Raw genomic sequence first — 23064 nt, 5'->3', positions numbered from 1 at the left:
TTCACCCATCTCAAGAAGACAAGTAATAAGTCTCCTCCACTAAGTAATACCACCCATATCGATCTATTTGTGGAGCCTGCTACTGCTAGGCTCAAAAATGTGGTGAGGGTATCACAGGAGTTTTCTGGATTTCGAAATCTTTCACCTGTTCTGTTCCGGGCTATTCATTCTTTAACATCTAGAGACAGTATTACTATTAAGCCGGCAGATAAGGATGGATATCTGGTGATTCTGGACATTAACCACTATAACAGATCTGTCTAGACATCCTAAGTGACAAAAAATACTACAAGATATTGATCTACTAAATATTGCACAAAGTATCATCACATTATTAACAGCTGGGTCTTCTGCAATGTATCACTGCATATATAGTTGGATTAATGTCAAAAGCTATAATGCCCTCTGCTGACTAGGCTGGAATCACAGATTGTATATTTATTATTGTGTCCTTTTATTAGTGGTCACTCTGCTGCCAGACTCTCTAAAGTGCTATATATGTATTAGGGCACAGTCTTCTACAATCCTGAATATACTTGTAGTATCTACTGTGCATACTGATAGCAATATTTCACGTGTAAAGTTCATTATTTCAGTTAATTTCTTTTGCTGGTTATCGTCACATACTTAGTATTATTATTATTATTATTATTTATTATTATAGCGCCATTTATTCCATGGCGCTTTACAAGTGAAAGAGGGTATACGTACAACAATCATTAACAGTACAAGACAGACTGGTACAGGAGGAGAGAGGACCCTGCCCGCAAGGGCTCACAGTCTACAGGAGGAGAGAGGACCCTGCCCGCGAGGGCTCACAGTCTACAGGAGGAGAGAGGACCCTGCCCGCGAGGGCTCACAGTCTACAGGAGGAGAGAGGACCCTGCCTGCGAGGGCTCAGTCTACAGGGAATGGGTGATGGTACAATAGGTGAGGACAGAGCTGGTTACACAGTGGTGTACTGGACTGAGGGCTATTGTAGGTTGTAGGCTTGTTGGAAGATGTGGGTCTTGAGGTTCCTCTTGAAGCTTTCCACGGTAGGGGAGAGTCTGATATGCTGAGGTGGAGCGTTCCAGAGTACGGGGGAGGCACGGGAGAAATCTTGTACGCGATTGTGTGAAGAGGAGATAAGAGAGGAGTAGAGAAGGAGATCTTGTGAGGATCTGAGGTTGCGTGCAGGTAGGTACCGGGAGACTAGGTCACAGATGTAAGGAGGAGACAGGTTGTGGATGGCTTTGTATGTCATGGTTAATGTTTTGAACTGGAGTCGTTGGGCGATGGGAAGCCAGTGAAGGGATTGGCAGAGTGGCGAGGCTGGGGAGTAGCGAGGGGAGAGGTGGATTAAGCGGGCCGCAGAGTTTAGGATAGATTGGAGGGGTGCGAGAGTGTTAGAAGGGAGGCCAGAGAGCAGGAGGTTGCAGTAGTTGAGGCGGGAGATGATGAGGCCATGCACTAATGTTTTTGCTGATTCTTGGTTAAGAAAAGCACGGATCCGGGAGATATTTTTGAGTTGTAATCGGCATGAGGTGAAAAGGGCTTGGATGAGTGGCTTGAAGGATAGAGCAGAGTCGAGGGTTACTCCAAGGCAACAAGCTTGTGAGACTGGGGAGAGCGAGCAACCATCAAGTTTGATGGAAAGGCTTGTTGGAGGAGATGAGTGAGGAGGAGGAAAGACAATGAACTCTGTTTTGTCCATGTTAAGTTTTAGGAATCGCGCAGAGAAGAAGGATGAAATAGCAGACAGACATTGTGGGATTTTGGTTAGTAGAGAGGTAATGTTAGGTCCAGAGAGGTAGATCTGTGTGTCATCGGCATAGAGATGATACTGGAAGCCGTGGGACTCTATGAGCTGTCCCAGGCCAAAGGTGTAGATGGAAAACTTAGTATACCATTAAATTGTGATCAGTAACAGGGTGACAACCCATTAACCCCGAACGTTTAAATTACTGCAATTGGAATTATTTGGAGATATAATTTTCTACTCTATACAATGAATTTAGAAGTGTGGACTCTGTACACATCTGCAATCATTTTTAGTTTTCTTCAATGTTCCTTTTTGTTCACAAAGTATCTATAATGATGTAGTGTCCAGGTCCTTGAACTAATTCATTGTCTTTCTTCTGAACTGTTAGATTGGAGAAGCGTCACAGATGGAAACAGTCTCAGATGAAAACAAAAGCTTGATGTGGACGTTGCTAAAACAAATGAGGCCCGGCATGGACCTGTCTAGAGTCGTTCTACCAACATTTATCCTGGAGCCTCGCTCTTTTCTGAACAAATTGTCGGATTATTACTATCACGCAGACATCCTGTCACAGTGAGTCCATAACACAGGACATATACATGTCTCATATGTTCACATGTCACAGTTTTGCAAAAAAAAAAACCTCAAGTGGATGCCTCATTAGTGAGCCAGATTTAAACAGGTCCAACCCCAGAGTGTGCAGGGGCCTAGAAAGACCTACGTAGGAACCTTTCCCTTTCCTTTATTTTTATATACAAATAAGAAATATATAGTGGTTTTGCCATAGTTATTTTACTAGTAACAATTATCATAGAATGGTAGAGTTGGAAAGGACCTCAAGGGCCATCGGGTCCAACCCCCTGCGAGTATAGGCTTTCTTAAATTATCCCATCTATATGTGTATCCACTTTCCGCTTGAAGATTTCCATTGATGGAGAGCTCACCACCTCCCATGGTCGCCTGTTCCACTCCCTGACTGCCCTCACTACCTGCCGTGGTCGCCTGTTCCATTCCCTGACTGCCCTCACCACCTCCCATGGTCGCCTGTTCCACTCCCTGACTGCCCTCACTACCTGCCGTGGTTGCCTGTTCCAATCCCTGACTGCCCTCACCACCTCCCATGGTCACCTGTTCCACCCCCTGACTGCCCTCACCACCTCCCATGGTCACCTGTTCCACCCCCTGACTGCCCTCCCCACCTCCCATGGTCGCCTGTTCCACTCCCTGACTGCCCTCACTACCTCCCGTGGTCACCTGTTCCACTCCTTGACTGCCCTCACTGTCAGAAATTTTTCCTAATGTCTAATCTGAATCTCCTTCAAGTCTCATCCCATTGCGTCTTGTTCTTCCTTGTGCTAATGAGAATACGGTAGTTCCCTCTGCATTGTGACTACCTTTCAGATATTTGTAGAGCACTATTAAGTCTCTCCTCTCAGCCTTCTCTTTTGCAAACTAAACATTCCTAGTTCTTTTAGCCGTTCTTCATAGGACATGGTTTGCAGACCTTCTACCATATTGGTTGCTCTTCTCTGCACTTGCTCCAATTTATCGATGTCTTTCTTGAATTGGGGCACCCAGAACTGTACACAGTATTCCAGGTGGGGTCTGACCAGGGCACCTGATATAATACTTAATTTTGTTGTAACAAACGTATTGCTTTGCATTAACCTTTTTTCCACAGAGTAAAGGAACCTGTCAGGTGCAATTTTCACCCAGAACCATGAGCAGTTCTGGGTGAATATTATTAATCCCTGCTTAACAGTCCCTGTATACACTAGCATAAATAAACAGATAACACAGGAAAGTCCAGCTCAAATGAACAGTTTCTTCTTTATTTCTTGAGAATTTCAAGTACACGGGACATCACAATATTCACGAGAAAGCCGCTATAATGGCATATGCATCAACGCGTTTCTGGTGTGTTTCCACCCTTAATCATGATTAATAATGCTCATTTGAGCTGGACGTTCCTGTGTTACTTCTTCGATTGTAAGGCCGTGGCAGGGCCTTTGTCCGAGCTCTGAACAGAAAGTGGATACACAGATGGTGAGCTGAATTTGTTACTACTTTTATAAATAAACAGATCCTTAGAAAATGTATTTCTAAAGATCGTTTATTCTATGCTGAGGCCCACGACTAGTCCCCTGGGCATTAGTTCCCTTGGCTAGTCGGCCCACTTATTAGCATATTAGCACACCCCTGTGGGTGTACTAACATGCTAATGAATGCGCAGCGACGCCGCACATACCTCAGTCTTGATGGTGGCCGGCGGATGATGGTTGCGCACTGCTCATGATTCAGAGTCTTCGGGACTTCCGGTCATACGCACTATACTTCACTGAAGCCGGGAAGTTTACACCTGGCATCAATTCAGTGCACATGATCGGAAGAATGTACTCCGGATCATGCACAGTGCGCATCCATCCTCCGCCGGCTGCCATGAAGAATTGGGGAAAATGAAGAAAAATCACGGTGTTTGCTGCGCTGCTAAAAAAGTTCATATAGATGATATTATTAATCCAGAGTTTTTATTTGCAAAATAATAAGCCACAACGACAAATGGTCGTCGCCAACTATTCTGCTGGTGCAGTCACTTTGTACATACATTACTTATCCTGTACTGATCCTGAGTTACTCTTCTATTATACTCCAGAGCTGCACTCGCTATTCTGCTGGTGCAGTCACTGTGTACATACATTCCATTACTGATCCTACACTGATCCTGCGTTACATCCTGTATTATACTCCAGAGCTTCACTCACTATTCTGCTGGTGCAGTCACTTTGTACATACATTACTTATCCTGTACTGATCCTGAGTTACATCTTCTATTATACTCCAGAGTTGCACTCACTATTCTGCTGGTGCAGTCACATTACATAACTGAGCCTGCACTGATCCTGCGATACATCCTGTATTATACTCCAGAGCTGCACTCACTATTCTGCTGGTGCAGTCACTGTGTACATACATTACATTACTTATCCTGTACTGATCCTGCGATACATCCTGTATTATACTCCAGAGCTGCACTCACTATTCTGCTGATGCAGTCACTGTGTACATACATTACATTACTTATCCTGCACTGATCCTGAGTTATATCCTGTCTTACTCCAGAGCCGCACTCACTATTCTGCTGATGCAGTCACTGTGTACATACATTACATTACTTATCCTGCACTGATCCTGAGTTATATCCTGTCTTACTCCAGAGCCGCACTCACATAACAAGGGAGTTATGTCAGATGTGGACAATCTGTTTTATAACTAGGGGCAGTGACGTTATTATAACATAAAAAACCCCTCAAGACTATCTCATGTCTGCAGAAAATAAGTCCTATATTTCTCTGGTTCCATTCGTCTTCTGGTAGGTCTTGGCCCTATGTGTCTGCGGTTAGATACATCTATGTTGTTGCACTCCTCCGGCCATCCAATAAGAAAAGTTGGGTTTTGCTCGTTATTTTCTCGACCTTATAGCGATGGAAGGTCGCCTCTCGGAGGCTTGTCTGGATTACACTCTAGCAGTCCATTAAAGGCTGAATGATGAATAGCAGATGTCTTTCTGCATTGTCTTTGGCCTACTTGATTATCCTGAGAAGAGTCATTCAATTATAAGTCCATCACTCCGATCAAAAGCAACCGCACTTACGTCAGACAGCACTACGGGCTCAGCATCACCATGAGAAGTGGCTTCAGATTCCCAACAAATGGAGCCTAAATGTAAAATAATTGTTCCATTGTGGTAGAGAACAATAGGAGGATTTAGAGCAACCTGGTGCATCTAACAATGTGCTGGGATGTGGCTACTATACTGGACTGGAGCGCCCTCCCCAGTAATCCACCATCAGCTCCATGATATAAGGGGGGTATACAGCATTGATAATATGCTATATTGGATTTTTGTATTATTAACCTTAATAAAAAAAAACAAAAAAAACAAACATTATACAATACCTAACTTAAAAAATCAATTGACCCATTTCCTCGTACCAATAACAGTTATTACAGGTTTTCTTTCATTTGATATTAGCTCTACCCATCCCTATTCAAGAGTGTTATCTATACTGGAGCCTGGACTTTAGGGGGCTTTACACGCTGCGACATCGCTAATGCGGAGTCGTTGGGGTCACGGAATTTGTGACGCACATCCGGCCGCATTAGCGATGTCGTTGCGTGTGACACCGATGAGCGATTTTGCATCGTCGCAAAAACGTGCAAAATCGCTTATCGGTGACATGTGGGTCCATTCTCAATTATCATTACTGCACAAGTAACGAAGTTGTTCCTCGTTCCTGCGGCAGCACACATCGCTCCGTGTGACGCCTCAGGAACGAGGAAGCTCTCCTACCTGCCTCCCGGCCGCTATGCGGAAGGAAGGAGGTGGGCGGGATGTTACGTCCCGCTCATCTCCGCCCCTCCGCTTCTATTGGGCGGCGGTTCAGTGACGCTACTGTAACGTCGCTGTGACGCCGCACGGACCGCCCCCTTAGAAAGGAGGCGGATCGCTGGCCACAGCGACGTCGCTAGGCAGGTATGTGTGACGGGTCTGGGCGATGTTGTACACCACGGGCAGCGATTTGCCCGTGTCACACAACCGATGGGGGCGGGTACGCAAGCTAGCGATATCGGTACCGATATCGCAGCGTGTAAAGCGGCCTTTACTCTTTTACCTTGCCTCTCCTCAATCCCAAACTTCCCCAAAAAGGGCCAAAATAATACTATAGCATACTATACACCAGATACCTTTATAGCTCCAGATAGAGCTCAAACAGGGTCCAACGACTAGTGCAGTTCACTGCTATACAGTATACACCTTACCACCAAGACAAATACCAGTGCTACACGATATATTTCATACTGTCACCACATAGTGTCTGAATAAGCCATATTAACACCAAAACCTTACCAAAATAATACTACAGCAAATATCAGGCTACCGCCATACAGCGACCAAATAATAGTACTCAGGCTTGGACTGGCCCACCGGGGAGCTGGTGAGTCCCCCAGTGGACGCCCCGTGCCTATATATGAGCAGTCGTTGGCACAATAATTGGTTCTCTATGTTTAGACAGAGTCAGTGTCTTATTATTCAATTAACAAAGTACCCAGCATCTATATATATATATATATATATAATTGTCTAATTCTGTCTGTCTAACGGAAATCCTGCGTCCCTGATTGGTTGCGCTAGCCGCCCGCGACCAATCAGCGAGAGGCGCAGTCCGGCCGCGAATTGGCGCGGGATTTGAACCACGCTTCGCTGATTTGTCGCACACAGACACCGCCCCACACAGAAGCCTCTGTATACACCCCAGCAGCCTCTATATACACCCCAGCAGCCTCTATATACACCCCAGCAGCCTCTATATACACCCCAGCAGCCTTTATATCCACCGCAGCAGCCTTTATATACACCCCACAAGCCAAAGCCTGTATTTACACCCCAGCAGCAGCCTTGCACTTTCCTCTCTTTTCATACTCTGTAGTACTTTCTCCCTCCGCTCGCTGACCCTGCAGGCTGGGAGATGCGGCTGCTTCCTATTTCCTCCTCGGCATGTCCCGCCCACCTCTCTGCTCAGCTGCCTCCGGATTGGATGTGGGTGTTGCTGAGTGGTGCGAGCAGGCTGCTTAGATACCCGACCGCGGCCTGTCACACAACCTATGTTAGAGAGCAAATGGCGGGAGAGGGGAAAATTAGCAAATGCAGGGGGAAATAATGATTGCGGCGTGATGACACGATGTGTGTGGGCGGTGGTGGGTGCTGACCCCGGCCCTGCGGAGTTTACTCATACTTACTAAACAAGTGTGATGTAATTCAGTCACGTTTACTGGACAAGTTCTGTCAGTCACAGTGCCATGTAGTTCAGTCACGTTTACTCAACACATTCTGTCAGTCACAGTTTGACGTACTTCTGTCACATTTCTTGAATATCTTCTGTCAGTCACAGTGCCACGTAGTTCAGTCACATTTACTGGATAAGTTCTGTCAGTCACAGTGCAACATGGTTCAGTCACGTTCACTGAACACGTTCTGTCAGTCACAGCGCGCTGAACAGATAATGTATATATTTTACCTTGTATATTCATTGCATTATTCTTAAATCTTCATAAATAAACTACATACATATTCTAGAATACCCGATGCGCTAGAATCGGGCCACCATCCAGTATTATTATATAGACGCAGAGGCAAATGTGATTAAGGGCAATGTAATATTTGCATGTAACTGAATGCGGACCCCCATAGTCAGTGCTTCTGATGGGCTTCTGGCAGCACAGTCTGATACTGACTCTACTGTTCAGTGTTATATAGAACATATCATACTACCACCATACAGTGCCAAATAATACTGCTATTGTGACGCCCTGGGCAAGCCAGGGGTCACAGGTCATGCACCAACACACCCTACATCCCAGTTAGGAACACCAAAGCTACACTAAAATCCTTGTTGCCTTCCTCCAGAGGCTGGGGTTCACACCAGGGGGGTGGGCCAGGCGGTTGGCTCCGCCCACCGAGGAGGACACAGCTCTGGAGGCGGGAAAAACCAGCAGTTCAGTCTAGGAGGTGAAGGAGTAAACAGCTAAGATGAGCTAAGGAAGTGAAAGTAGTGAAGCGAAGTGGAAGTGGTAAAGGAGGAGTAGGAGAAGCTGAAGGAAAGTGAGAACAGTTACAGAAGGAAAGCTTAAAGTGAGTCCAGCTGTGTGCAGGACGGAGTCAGCAAGGTCAGCAACAGTGCAACAGTGGTGATTGTCTGAAGGGGTGACCGTTTGGAAGTTCCTGGAAGGACCGCGGATGGGTAGTGACCCGGCGGTCTGGAGCAGCGTACCAAAAGACAGTCAGCACCAGGGCAGGGGCCTCTCGGACCCCGGCAAGGCTAGGAGTCGCCAAATTTGCCAAATCCGTCAGTGACGGGGACGCAGATCCCCCAACAACCAAGTCCCGATTGAAGGCAACAGCCCAACCTGTACAACAGAGACACCGCCACCGCCAGGGCACCAGTTTCTGAGGGCCAGCGCCTGCGGGCAACGAGTAGAGCTCCTCTGGTCCAGCTTGAAGCCGGGCAGCGGGTTACCGGTGCGAACCCATCGCGACCAACAGACAACATTAGGTGCAAGGAAAAGGGACATCACCGCTACCGACTGGGTGAGCAAGTGCAGCCGTCCGTGGGACCGACCAACCAGCCGTTTGTTTACCGACAACTGTGTCACTGTCTCAGGCTGAGTGAGTACCACAGTGCCGCAAGGCACAGCGCTGCCCCCGCGTCCCTGCGCCCACCAGGCCCTGCACCTTCCATCCCATCACCGGGCCCCGGGATCACCAACCCCTACCCACGGAGGGGCAACACAACACCTGGCTGCTCCGCATCACCATCCCCGGGAGCCCCATATTGAGCAGCGGTGGTGAAATCACCACAGCCGTGGGTGGCGTCACGGACATTATCCCAACACCCCAAAATTCCCCTTTTCACTCACGGGCGAGGAGCGCCGCTCGAGAACCCCCGGGATCCGGCCCACAGCTCGAGCCACCACTGAGCAGCGGCAGCCGCCGGACCCGAGCAGAAGGGGGTGAGCGCGGTGTGCTGACACCCTCCTCACCGCCCGCGACAACTTGGCGTCACGAACAGGATCCTACCGCTCTGCCGTCTGGTAGAGGTGCGCCTTGTGACCGCCGGAGGTATCCGGCTGAAAAATTTCAAAAGCCGCCATCTTTGGCGCGAAAAGTTCCCGCTCGAGCGTCTTCTCGAGTAGCAGAGGCGCGAAGGCCAAAACCCCGCCCCAAGAGAGGAGGGGCCGAAAAGAGCTAAGGGGGACGCGATGGCGGCTGGCTGCATGTAGCTGCAGCTATAAAAGCAGGGACGCCAGGACTCTGCAGACATACCGTTCCTGGAAGAGAAGTCACCATGTGGATGCCGTCCCGCGACACCGTAGCCCCCGCGCCTGGAACCGCGGCGTGGGTGGAGATCCGGACCGCGCAGCTCTACCAACGGCTGCAGGTGAAGATGCAGCTCCTCATGGAGGAGTGGGAGGCCGACATGGCGGACGTTGTAGCCACCGTGCGGAGACGCGAGGAGGAAGCGGAGAAAGGGAGGGTGAGTGACCCACGTCCCGATGCCCTGGAAGGGCCGGTCATCGCGGCTGCGGGGCCCGGTCCAAGCCCTCTCCCTTCGCTGCCTCCCTCGCCACCCGTCCCGGAGGCCGTGACCCCGCCATTTGGCCTGCTACCACCGCAACCGGTAGCAGTACCCAGCGTCCCCGCCCAGGCGGGCCAACCTGTAGCCGGAGCCCGTAGTAAACCGGAGGTGTTGCCGTGGAAGATTCCGAAGGTTGAACCGGAGGCATCCCCTAAAAAGTCCCCCGAGCCGGAGCCGATGACCCGCTCCGAGCCGAAGGCCCAGCAGCGGAAAGCCCCTATGCCCATCCCCCACACCTCGGCTGAGGTAGCGCCGGGTTGTTGCTGTAAGGCAGCGCCCAAGGCCAAGACACCGCGGGACATGCCGCCCAGATTCCTGACAGTGGGCAATGTCCAGGATGTCCCGCGGGGCCCGACCCGTGCGCCGGAGCTCGCAGCAGCGCCGTATTGGGATAGGGAGCCGGTACCGTTGGGCCTGGAGATCGCTGAACGGGAACGGAAGAAGGCCGAGCTGGTGGCTAGGGCCATTCGGGAGAAAGAGAACCTCCGGCAAGCAACAGCCCGTGTCCGGGGACCGTTGTACGAGGGGCAGGTGAGGCGATTTGATGTCCGCCGGGGCTACGGGTTTATCTACGAACCGGGCCTGGAGGCCGAAGTGTTTATAGCCCGGCGGGATGTGAATGCCCACCTGCCTGAGGAGCATCCCAGCCGCAATCTGATGCCGGGTGACATCGTGCAATACACCCGGTACTTTGGGGAGCGGGGATGGTTCGCGCTGGACGCTAAACTAAGGAGGGGCCCAGAGGCCCGAGCGAGCGCAGCACTCCCTCCCTTGGCAGCGGCACCAGAGCTTGAGTATCCGGAGTAGGGCAGCGGATGCCCGTGGCACCGTCCCCGTTGGGACCACCAGACTGTGTGTTTGTTAAAAGTTTGAAAAAATGAGAAATGATTACCGTGTACCTGATCTGATTTTCTGTATGATTTGCAACCGGCCAGAGCCGGCACCGTTGTCCCCGTGGGGACCGTTTACAAGTTGTCTGCATGGAGAACTTTCCATGGACAAGCCCGTGAACTTGCAGGGCAACCACAGACGCTAGTGGCTTGTAAATATGTTGTTTACCGTTACCGTTTTCCGCAGTGCCGCCTCCGGAGAGGCAGATTGGAGGGAGGGCCCGCAGCAGAGCAGGCATGGGCCCAGCCACCACAGGGACCGGTGGTTACCCTCTGGAGGGGAAGGACAGATCCCGCTCGGGTACCGTGTGCTGGACTGTGGGTCAAGGGGTGCTGCCTGGGCTTTAGGGGCAGCATCAGGGCCAGGTTACTTGGGTGGGAGAGAGCGGAAACCATAACCGTAAACCGTTATGAAACGTTTAAGAAATGTGCCTCCCGTAAGGGAAGAGTTATTAAAAAATGTATTTATGTTTATTAATCTTGTTATCCCTTTTACAGAAAAATAAAACCGGTGTTGGAACGGCAGCCCGCGGACGGTCTGCATTTTGCTAAGGGGGAATGTGACGCCCTGGGCAAGCCAGGGGTCACAGGTCATGCACCAACACACCCTACATCCCAGTTAGGAACACCAAAGCTACACTAAAATCCTTGTTGCCTTCCTCCAGAGGCTGGGGTTCACACCAGGGGGGTGGGCCAGGCGGTTGGCTCCGCCCACCGAGGAGGACACAGCTCTGGAGGCGGGAAAAACCAGCAGTTCAGTCTAGGAGGTGAAGGAGTAAACAGCTAAGATGAGCTAAGGAAGTGAAAGTAGTGAAGCGAAGTGGAAGTGGTAAAGGAGGAGTAGGAGAAGCTGAAGGAAAGTGAGAAAAGTTACAGAAGGAAAGCTTAAAGTGAGTCCAGCTGTGTGCAGGACGGAGTCAGCAAGGTCAGCAACAGTGGTGATTGTCTGAAGGGGTGACCGTTTGGAAGTTCCTGGAAGGACCGCGGATGGGTAGTGACCCGGCGGTCTGCAGCAGCGTACCAAAAGACAGTCAGCACCAGGGCAGGGGCCTCTCGGACCCCGGCAAGGCTAGGAGTCGCCAAATTTGCCAAATCCGTCAGTGACGGGGACGCAGATCCCCCAACAACCAAGTCCCGATTGAAGGCAACAGCCCAACCTGTACAACAGAGACACCGCCACCGCCAGGGCACCAGTTTCTGAGGGCCAGCGCCTGCGGGCAACGAGTAGAGCTCCTCCGGTCCAGCTTGAAGCCGGGGAGCGGGTTACCGGTGGGAACCCATCGCGACCAACAGACAACATTAGGTGCAAGGAAAAGGGACATCACCGCTACCAACTGGGTGAGCAAGTGCAGCCGTCCGTGGGACCGACCAACCAGCCGTTTGTTTACCGAGAACTGTGTCACTGTCTCAGGCTGAGTGAGTACCACAGTGCCGCAAGGCAAAGCGCTGCCCCCGCGTCCCTGCACCCACCAGGCCCTGCACCTTCCATCCCATCACCGGGCCCCGGGATCACCAACCCCTACCCACGGAGGGGCAACACAACACCTGGCTGCTCCGCATCACCATCCCCGGGAGCCCCATATTGAGCAGCGGTGGTGAAATCACCACAGCCGTGGGTGGCGTCACGGACATTATCCCAACACCCCAAAATTCCCCTTTTCACTCACGGGCGAGGAGCGCCGCTCGAGAACCCCCGGGATCCGGCCCACAGCTCGAGCCACCACTGAGCAGCGGCAGCCGCCGGACCCGAGCAGAAGGGGGTGAGCGCGGTGTGTTGACACCCTCCTCCCCGCCCGCGACACTATTACTAGACACTCTATATATTATCTCATTTTGAGGCTATTTTGCAAATAATGAAAGAATGATAACAAAAAAAATGGTTCAGTATTAAACGCTATATACCATGAAAACGCAATTTCTTTGTCGCTCCATTGGGAGACCCAGACAATTGGGTGTATAGCTATGCCTCCGGAGGCCACACAAAGTATTACACTAAAAGTGTAAAGCCCCTCCCCTTCTGCCTATACACCCCCCGTGCTCACGGGCTCCTCAGTTTTTATGCTTTGTGCGAAGGAGGCAGACATCCACGCATAGCTCCACAGCTTGGTCGGCAGCAGCTGCTGACCAGGTCGGATGGAAGAAAAGAGGGCCCATAACAGGGCCCCCAGCATGCTCCCTTCTCACCCCACTTTGTCGGCGGTGTTGTTAAGGTTGAGGTACCCATTGCGGGTACACAGGCAGGAGCCACATGCTGTTTTCCTTCCCCATCCCTTAGGGCTCTGGGTGAAGTGGGATCCAGGATCGGTCTCTAGGCACTGGGACCGTGCTCCCTCCGCAGCCCCTGGGAATCTGCAGGATAGGAGCTGAGTATCGTCAGGGACAAGGCCCTGCTACTATGAGGTACTCTGTGTCCCCGTGGGGACCGCGCATGGAGCGCTGGTGCCAGACACATTACAGCACTGCTGGGTGTGTTAGTGCGCCGGACATGGAGCGCTTGTGCCAGACACTTTCCAGCACGGCTGGGTGTGTTAGTGCGCCGGACATGCAGCGCCTGTGCCAGACACTTTCCAGCACTGCTGGGTGTGTTAGTGCGCCGGACATGGAGCGCTTGTGCCAGACACTTTCCAGCACGGCTGGGTGTGTTAGTGCGCCGGACATGGAGCGCTTGTGCCAGACACTTTCCAGCACTGCTGGGTGTGTTTGTGCGCCGGGGGACTACCGCGCGGCCGCGCTTATTGCCGGCCGCGCTTCTAACTTTAGTCCCCGGCTTCTGCGGCCTAGTGTCGTTTATTACCGCCCACAAGCCTGCCAGTCAGGGAAGGGGCGGGACGCACGGATCGTCAGCGGAGGGCTGGAGCATACATTAGTATCCTCCTCCCCCCTCACTCAGTACAGTGGGGCACTGGATTCCCGCACTTTTCTTGGGCACGCCCACGATCTCCTCCTCCCCACAGAACGCCGGCAGCCATTCCTGTCAGCGATTCAGACGCTGGAGAGGAGAGACAACACAGGGAGACCCAGGCAGGGAATCCGGTGACCACACAACTGCTTTGAGCGGTCGGTAAGCAGCACCTATGGTGCTGGCCCCACTGAGTACCGAAGTGTATATATATATATAGGCTTATAGGCTATACATTGCACTGTACGGTCGCTCTGTTGATTTTTGGCTATATACCCTCCTGGTTGTTCTCAGAGGAGACAACATGTCATCTGCAAAAAGCAAGGGTGCCAAAGCACAGGCGTACTTTGCAACTTGTACCTCATGTACAGCTGTACTACCGGCAGGTTCCACTGACCCTCATTGTGTGCAATGCTCGGCCCCTGTGGCACTTACTCAGCCGGAGCCTCTGCGACTGGTGGCCCAGGTGGATCCACCTGCTACCACTGTCCAGGTGACAGGGACGGAGTTTGCAGCCTTTGCTGACAAACTGTCTGAGACTATGGATAAATGGTCTGCTAAAATACTGGAAGCATTGCAGTCCAGACCGGTGATTCAGGCCCCGGGCTCTATCCAATCCTTGACCCCTGGTCCCCCTCAATTGGAACAGCAAAGTGCCCCTGGGGTATCCCATAGGTCCCAGGGTGAGGTCTCTGACACGGACCGCAGTCCCAGGCCGACCAAGCAGGGTCGCTGGGAAATTCCCTCCACCTCATCACACTGTTCAGGGTCCCAGCAGGGGGACTCTCTGGAGGATGAAGCGGAGGTATCAGATCAGGATTCTGATCCTGAAGCCGCTCTTAACCTAGATACGCCTGAAGGTGACGCAGTAGTGAATGACCTTATAGCGACCATCAATCAGGTGTTGGATATTTCTCCCCCAGCTCCTACAATTGAGGAGTCTGCTTCTCAGGAGAAATTCCATTTCAGGTTTCCAAAGCGTACATTAAATATGTTTCTGGATCACTCTGACTTCAGAGAGGCAATCCAGAAAAACCGAGACTGTCCAGACAAGCGTTTTTCCAAGCGTCTTAAGGACACACGTTATCCCTTCCCCCCCGAGGTTGTCAAGGGCTGGACTCAGTGTCCTAAGGTGGATCCTCCAATCTCCAGACTGGCGGCTAGATCCATAGTTGCAGTGGAAGATGGGGCTTCACTCAAAGATGCCACTGACAGACAGATGGAACTATGGTTGAAATCCATCTATGAAGCTATAGGCGCGTCTTTTGCCCCAGCATTCGCTGCCGTATGGGCACTCCAAGCTATCTCAGCTTGTCAGGCGCAGATTAATGCAGTAACACGTACATCTGCCCCGCAAGTGGTGTCCTTAACCAATCAGGCGTCGGGGTTTGCGTCCTACGCCATTAATGCTATCCTGGACTCTGCGAGCCGTACGGCGGTGGCATCCGCCAACTCGGTGGTACTCCGCAGGGCCATGTGGCTACGTGAATGGAAGGCAGACTCTGCTTCCAAAAAGTTCTTAACCGGTTTGCCATTGGCTGGCGACCGCTTGTTTGGTGAGCGATTGGATGAAATCATTAAACAATCCAAGGGAAAGGATTCATCCTTACCCCAGTCCAAACCAAACAGACCTCAACCACGGAAGGTACAATCGAGGTTTCGGTCCTTTCGGACCGCGGGCAGATCTCAATTTTCCTCGTCCAAAAGGCCTCAGAAAGATCAGAGGAACTCCGATGCATGGCGGTCTAAGTCACGTCCTAAGAAGACCGCCGGAGGAACCGCTCCCAAAGCGGCCTCCGCATGACTTTCGGCCTCCTCAAACCGCATCCTCGGTCGGTGGCAGGCTCTCCCGCTTTTGCGACGCCTGGCTGCCACAAGTAAAAGACCGATGGGTGAGAGACATTCTATCTCACGGTTACAGGATAGAGTTCAACTCTCGTCCTCCGACTCGTTTCTTCAGAACATCTCCACCCCCCGACAGAGCCGAGGCTCTTATGCAGGCGGTGGGCACCCTGAAGGAGGAAGGAGTGGTGATCCCGGTTCCTCTTCAGCAACGGGGTCACGGTTTTTACTCCAACTTGTTCGTGGTGCCAAAAAAGGACGGATCCTTCCGTCCCGTTCTGGACCTAAAGCTGCTCAACAAGCATGTGAAAACCAGACGGTTCCGGATGGAATCGCTCCGCTCCGTCATCGCCTCAATGTCCCAAGGAGATTTCCTGGCATCAATAGACATCAAAGATGCTTATCTCCACGTACCGATTGCACCAGAGCATCAGCGCTTCCTGCGCTTCGCCATAGGGGACGAACACCTTCAGTTCGTGGCACTACCTTTTGGCCTGGCAACAGCCCCACGGGTCTTCACCAAGGTCATGGCAACAGTGGTGGCAATCCTACACTCTCAGGGACACTCGGTGATCCCTTACTTAGACGATCTACTTGTCAAGGCACCCTCTCAAGGGGCATACCAACACAGCCTGAACATTGCTCTGGAAACTCTCCAGAGTTTCGGGTGGATCATCAATTTTCCAAAGTCAAATCTGACACCGGCCCAATCACTGACATATCTTGGCATGGAGTTTCATACTCTCTCAGCGATAGTGAAGCTTCCGCTGAACAAACAGCGTTCACTACAGACAGGGGTGCAATCTCTCCTTCATGGTCAGTCACACCCCCTGAGGCGCCTCATGCACTTCCTAGGGAAGATGGTGGCAGCAATGGAGGCAGTTCCTTTTGCGCAGTTTCATCTGCGCCCACTTCAATGGGACATTCTCCGCAAATGGGACAGGAAGTCGACGTCCCTCGACAGGAACGTCTCCCTTTCTCGGGCAGCCAAAGCTTCCCTTCAGTGGTGGCTTCTTCCCACTTCTCTGTCGGAGGGGAAATCCTTCCTGCCCCCATCCTGGGCTGTGGTCACGACGGACGCGAGCCTGTCAGGGTGGGGAGCGGTCTTTCTCCACCACAGGGCTCAGGGGACTTGGACTCAGACAGAGTCCTCCCTTCAGATCAATGTTCTGGAGATAAGGGCAGTGTATCTTGCCCTAAAAGCGTTCCAGCCGTGGCTGGAAGGCAAACAGATCCGAATTCAGTCGGACAACTCCACAGCGGTGGCATACATCAACCACCAAGGCGGGACACGCAGTCGGCAAGCCTTCCAGGAAGTTCGGCGGATTCTGCTGTGGGTGGAAGCCACAGCCTCGACCATATCCGCAGTTCACATCCCGGGCGTAGAAAACTGGGAAGCAGACTTTCTCAGTCGCCAGGGCATGGATGCAGGGGAATGGTCCCTTCACCCGGACGTGTTTCAGGAGATCTGTTGCCGCTGGGGCATGCCGGATGTCGACCTAATGGCGTCCCGGCACAACAACAAGGTCCCGACGTTCATGGCACGGTCTCAAGATCACAGAGCTCTGGCGGCAGACGCCTTAGTTCAGGATTGGTCGCAGTTTCAACTCCCTTATGTGTTTCCTCCTCTGGCACTGTTGCCCAGAGTGTTACGCAAGATCAGGGCCGACTGCCGCCGCGCCATCCTCGTCGCTCCAGACTGGCCGAGGAGGTCGTGGTACCCGGATCTGTGGCATCTCACGGTCGGCCAACCGTGGGTACTACCAGACCGACCAGACTTGCTGTCTCAAGGGCCGTTTTTCCATCTGAATTCTGCGGCCCTGAACCTGACTGTGTGGCCATTGAGTCCTGGATCTTAGCGTCTTCAGGATTATCTCAAGAGGTCATTGCCACCATGAGACAGGCTAGGAAACCAACGTCCGCCAAGATCTTCCACAGGACGTGGAAAATATTCCTGTCGTGGTGCTCTGCTCAGGGTGTTTCTCCCTGGCCGTTTACCTTGCCCACTTTTCTGTCCTTCCTTCAATCCGGATTAGAAAAGGGTTTGTCACTAGGCTCCCTTAAGGGACAAGTCTCTGCGCTCTCTGTCTTTTTTCAGAAGCGCCTAGCCAGACTTCCACAGGTTCGCACGTTCCTGCAGGGGGTTTGTCACATCGTACCTCCTTACAAGCGTCCGTTAGAACCCTGGGATCTGAACAGGGTGCTGATGGTTCTTCAGAAACCACCGTTCGAGCCAATGAGGGATATCTCTCTCTCACGCCTTTCGCAGAAAGTGGTTTTCCTAGTAGCAGTCACTTCGCTTCGGAGAGTGTCTGAGCTAGCAGCGCTGTCATGCAAAGCCCCCTTCCTGGTGTTTCACCAGGACAAGGTGGTGCTGCGTCCGGTTCCGGAATTTCTCCCTAAGGTGGTATCCCCCTTTCATCTCAATCAGGATATCGCCTTACCCTCTTTTTGTCCTCATCCAGTTCACCAATGTGAAAAGGATTTGCACTTGTTAGATCTGGTGAGAGCACTCAGATTCTACATTTCTCGTACGGCGCCCCTGCGCCGCTCGGATGCACTCTTTGTCCTTGTCGCTGGCCAGCGTAAAGGGACACAAGCTTCCAAGTCAACCCTGGCTCGGTGGATCAAGGAACCAATTCTCGAGGCTTATCGTTCCTCCGGGCTTCCGGTTCCCTCAGGGCTGAAGGCCCATTCTACCAGGGCCGTGGGAGCGTCCTGGGCTTTGCGGCACCAGGCTACGGTTCAGCAGGTGTGTCAGGCGGCTACCTGGTTGAGCCTGCACACTTTCACGAAACACTATCAGGTGCATACCTATGCTTCGGCAGATGCCAGCCTAGGTAGGCGAGTCCTTCAGGCGGCGGTTGCCCACCTGTAGGACGGAGCCGGTTACGGCTCTATTATGAGGTATTATTTACCCACCCAGGGACTGCTTTTGGACGTCCCAATTGTCTGGGTCTCCCAATGGAGCGACAAAGAAGAAGGGAATTTTGTTTACTTACCGTAAATTCCTTTTCTTCTAGCTCCAATTGGGAGACCCAGCACCCGCCCCTGTTTTTTGTGTACACATGTTGTTCATGTTGAATGGTTTCAGTTCTCCGATATTCCTTCGGATTGAAGTTACTTTAAACCAATTATAATTTTTTCCTCCTTCTTGCTTTTGCACCAAAACTGAGGAGCCCGTGAGCACGGGGGGTGTATAGGCAGAAGGGGAGGGGCTTTACACTTTTAGTGTAATACTTTGTGTGGCCTCCGGAGGCATAGCTATACACCCAATTGTCTGGGTCTCCCAATTGGAGCTAGAAGAAAAGGAATTTACGGTAAGTAAACAAAATTCCCTTCATTGAGCTAAAATATCATTCCATATAGCATCATATTCTCATATATTGGCTACAAATTAGAATGCACAGTATTAAATAACATACCAAAGCACATCCATGCAGTGTCCTACTGTGACAATTACTTATGGTGCTTAGATCAGCAGCTAACCCACGTATTACAGCCAGAAGAAGCACGTGACTGGGGCAGAGCTGGCACGGCACGTGTCACAGGTGCGGGTACAGGGGGGTCCCCAGTATCCGCCTCTGTCTTGTCTAGGGTATAGGGTCAGGCAGGGTCAGGGCAGAAAACTGAATCTTGGTTAAGAGCAAATCCTAGATAATCTTTACCCTTGCTGCACCACATAGGTGGAGGGTATCAAAGCATTTGCCCTCCTGCCCCTCTTACATTGTAATTCAGTCCTTGGCACCGTAGAGCATTATATAACTTCAGTGGTGTAAAAACCTCAATGGTAGCCTATTCATAAAATATGTGGAATAGAGAATAACTACAACGTTCTTCTCTATAAGCATCTTATGCTCTTTATATAAGTATTTGTCATGCACGGACTAGGGGAGAATAAGGTGGGAGGCCAAACACACAACTTAAATGGGGAAAACACCACGACGACACAAGGGGTAGATCAGGGACACTTTAACAACGGAGGGCCCTAGCGCTAGTGAGAGGGAAGATGGACACCACCTCTACTTACCTGACACTGTACCATGCACTCCTGGACAGTCCCTATACAGGTTCCTCACCTGTCGCTGAGTTGGAACCTGAAGCCCTGAGATGACCCTACAATAGTCCTGGCTAGTGAGTGGGTAGGTGAGGGACGCTAGCCTCACCGCTGCACTGAAACAACACACTGGAAAAGAAAGACAGAAAGGTGGAAAAATAACAACAGACTGCTGCAGTCAGAACCAAGACTGCAACCACCACAGCAACTATGGGAGAGGGTAACCGCAGATTCTTCTTCCTCCATGAGCAAAATCCAAGTAAATCAGAATAAGGGTACGCTCACACGAGCGTGAAAATCAAACGAGAGCAATGCGAGAAATTCTCGCGTTACACTCGGACCAATGTTATTCTATGAGTGCGAGCTGTTGGTCAGCTTTTCTCGCATCCAGATTCTGGATGCGAGAAAAGCGGCAGCATGCTGCGTATTCATACGTAAAACGTCTCTGACTCGCCAATACAAGTCTATGGGTGCGAGAAATAAAACGGACGGCACACGGACCATCCTAGTGACATCCGTTTTTATGAATACAATTCGATCATGTAGCATAGAACACTGTAAATGTTCATGTTATTGACTGTAAATGACTAATAGCTGCTGAGAAAAAAAACGGATTGCACACGGACAGCATACTGACAGCACACTGAGAGCACACTGATGACAAGTGAGAAAAATTCGTCCAACTCTCGCAAACGAGAATGGGACCGTTTTTTAATACGTTCGTGTGAGTCCAGCCTAACCAGCACTCTCTGCTGCAGGTAGCAGAGGGTATATTAAGGGACTGGGAGTGGTCCCAAACTGGAAACACCGGGGATGGTAATTGGCCTCCTAGTTTCAAGGAACATAGACTTTAACCCTAAAACTGCCAAAGGAAAAAAAACACATTTAAATAGAGTCTCACAGGGGAAAGTAAGACTCAAACCTAAAACCTGTCACTAAACTCCTACAGCAGAGAGAGAACAGTGATAGTTTTCTCCTAATCATAATCAATCAGACAGATGTTTTGTGACAGGAGCGTCAGGTAGGAATCAGGTCTGTTCTTCTTTGCTTACAGAATTGTTATAAACCAGAAATCTTCCGGGAATTTGGTCTTTTATATACAAGATTTTTTTTATTGCTAGTTTCATAAACGAGCTGCGCAGTAATATTCCAACAATTACCTGAGAATTAGGTTTTTCCTGAACAGGCTCTGAAGCTCCTGGCAGGAAAAGGACGAGTCTTGCAGTTTTCTCTGCTTACCTGGCTAATTGAATGTACTTAAGGTTATATAACTTCTTCATCAGGATCACTCTCGGGCTCATTATCATTTACTTTATGCTGTAAAAATGGAAATGAAATAGAATATCGCAGTGTGGTAATGAGTCATCGGAAAATGGTGGAAAGAAACACTGAAAAGTGGCTCCAGAGTGACAATAAAAAGGAGCCCGCAGTCCTTAAGTGGCAGCAATAAACGTCATTTTTCCCATTTTTTACATAGTGCCGACATATACTGCAGAGCATGGTAATCGAAGTTCAAAAATCTCTTAAGAAATTATTAAAACCCTTGTGTTTACAGCTCTTCTCCACTAATATAAAGCTGGATGATTGCAAAAGAAAACAAAGTGCCTTTCTTAGGGGTACTTTGCACATTTGCTAGCGATGCCGAGCGCGATAGCACCCGCCCCCGTCGCGCATGCAATATGTGGTGATTGCTGCTGTAGCGAACATTATCGCTACGGCAGCTTCACACGCACATACCTGGTCGGCGACGTCGTTGTGACTGCCGAAGAATCCCTCCTTCAAGGGGGAGGTGCATTCGGCATCACAGCGACGTCACTAAGCGGCCGGCCAATAGAAGCTGAGGGGCGGAGATGAGCGGGATGTAAACAACCCGCCCACCTTCTTCCTTCTGCATTGCCGGTGGACGGCGGGCGCAGGTAAGGAGATGTTTGTCGCTCCTGCGGCTTCACACACAGCGATGTGTGGAGCTGTAGGAGCAACAAACAACATCGTACCTGCGGACGCACCGACATTATGGAAACGAACGACGTGACACAGATCAGCAATTTTTGACTGTTTCACGCTCGTTCATCTTCTCTCCTAGGCTTTACACGTTGCGACGTCGTTACTGGCGCCGGATGTGCGTCACTTTCGATTTGACCCCGACGATATCGCAGTAGCGATGTCGCAACGTGCAAAGTACCCCTTAAAGTCAGCTTCATTCTTTATACCTGGGAGGACTTGGGGTGCATGGGCTCTTAGGACCTTGGTTGCAACACCCTCAGCCTGGCAAGAAAGGTTGCATGGTGCTGATGTGTGCATAAATCATGGAACTTACAATGCTTCCAACTTTACTTTACAGAGGGTGCAGGGAAGACCATATCTGTGTCCTCCCTGCATCTAGTTATTTAATAAAAAAATAAACATATATGAACTGTATATATTAATACATATTAGAGCAAATGAATGGATCCAGCAAATAAGAGGAAAATCCAGGTGGCAGTAAAAAATGTTACCCAACTTTATTAAGCAGGAGTTAAAATATTCCAGAGCTCATGACAGTTAATAAGTGCAAAATACACGCAGTACTGGACTACGCGTTTCGGCGGTAGTAGCCGCCTTCTTCACGGTCCCAAACCTAAAACTCAATATTAATGCATATATGTGATTCCCATAGGATGGAAAGGATGCTTGTGTAAGGATTTGTCAGAGAAAGCTGGATCAAAAAAGGGCAACCCTGGACTGATTTGGGAAAAGCCACTGTGTTTAGTAGGTCGCAGATGCACCTTGGCCTTTACTCTTTACTAGTGTTGAGCGGACCTGGATCGGCAAAATCCGGATCCGCGCAGTTTAAGTGGCAGATCCGAGTCCGACCCAGACGCGGGATTCCGGGTGCACGATCCGGATCCGTTTTTTTTTTTTGTTTGTTTTTTTCTTCTCTCTTTCTTTTTCTTTCTCTCTCTTTCTTTCTCTCTCTCGTCCCGGATTCCGCTCCCCATTGACATATATGGGGCCGGATTCCGGATCAGAACCCGGATTATTCACAGTCCGCTCAACTCTACTCTTTACCACTATAAAAGGATTTGGACTTACAAGAGGACCCCCCTGAGTTACAATCACAGGGTAACTGGTGTCAGAAGGAGCGAGCTTGAGGGAACAGTCAAAGAGGAACAAAATTAGGTGACAAGATCGTAGTCAGGGAGAAGGAGAAGTTAAGCAAATTAGTGAAGATCCAGACTAGAAGGAATGGCAGAGTAAAGTTGGGGTCACAAATGGTGCGAGAATCATAAACTGTACCATAAAAGCACCCCAGCTGTATAGGGAAACTAAATAGAACAAGGTGAGGGCTACATCAAAGGCGCAGTGCCGCATTGCGACATCCCGGAATGATTTTTTATGGAGTCACGTTACAACTGAAGGCAACAGCGACAAAAAGTCGAAAATGTTAAATATGTTTG

The 23064-nt window shown here is 50.6% G+C and overlaps 1 protein-coding gene across 3 annotated transcripts in view; it reads left to right on the top strand.

Moving 5' to 3' along the window:
• Nucleotides 1-23064, top strand: part of OSBPL5 (oxysterol binding protein like 5) — a 199631-nt gene that overhangs the window by 129798 nt on the left and 46769 nt on the right. For all 3 annotated transcript variants that reach the window (XM_075326809.1, XM_075326810.1, XM_075326808.1), the window contains one exon: nucleotides 2133-2317. In XM_075326809.1, coding sequence (XP_075182924.1) covers nucleotides 2133-2317 — 185 coding nt within the window. The remainder of the gene's footprint in view (nucleotides 1-2132; nucleotides 2318-23064) is intronic.

Source organism: Anomaloglossus baeobatrachus, chromosome 10 (genome assembly GCF_048569485.1).
Source record: "Anomaloglossus baeobatrachus isolate aAnoBae1 chromosome 10, aAnoBae1.hap1, whole genome shotgun sequence".
In the NCBI taxonomy this organism is placed as follows: domain Eukaryota; kingdom Metazoa; phylum Chordata; class Amphibia; order Anura; family Aromobatidae; genus Anomaloglossus; species Anomaloglossus baeobatrachus.
The sequence above is the reverse complement of the archived record's forward strand: the minus strand, read 5'-3'. Positions and strand labels throughout refer to the sequence as shown.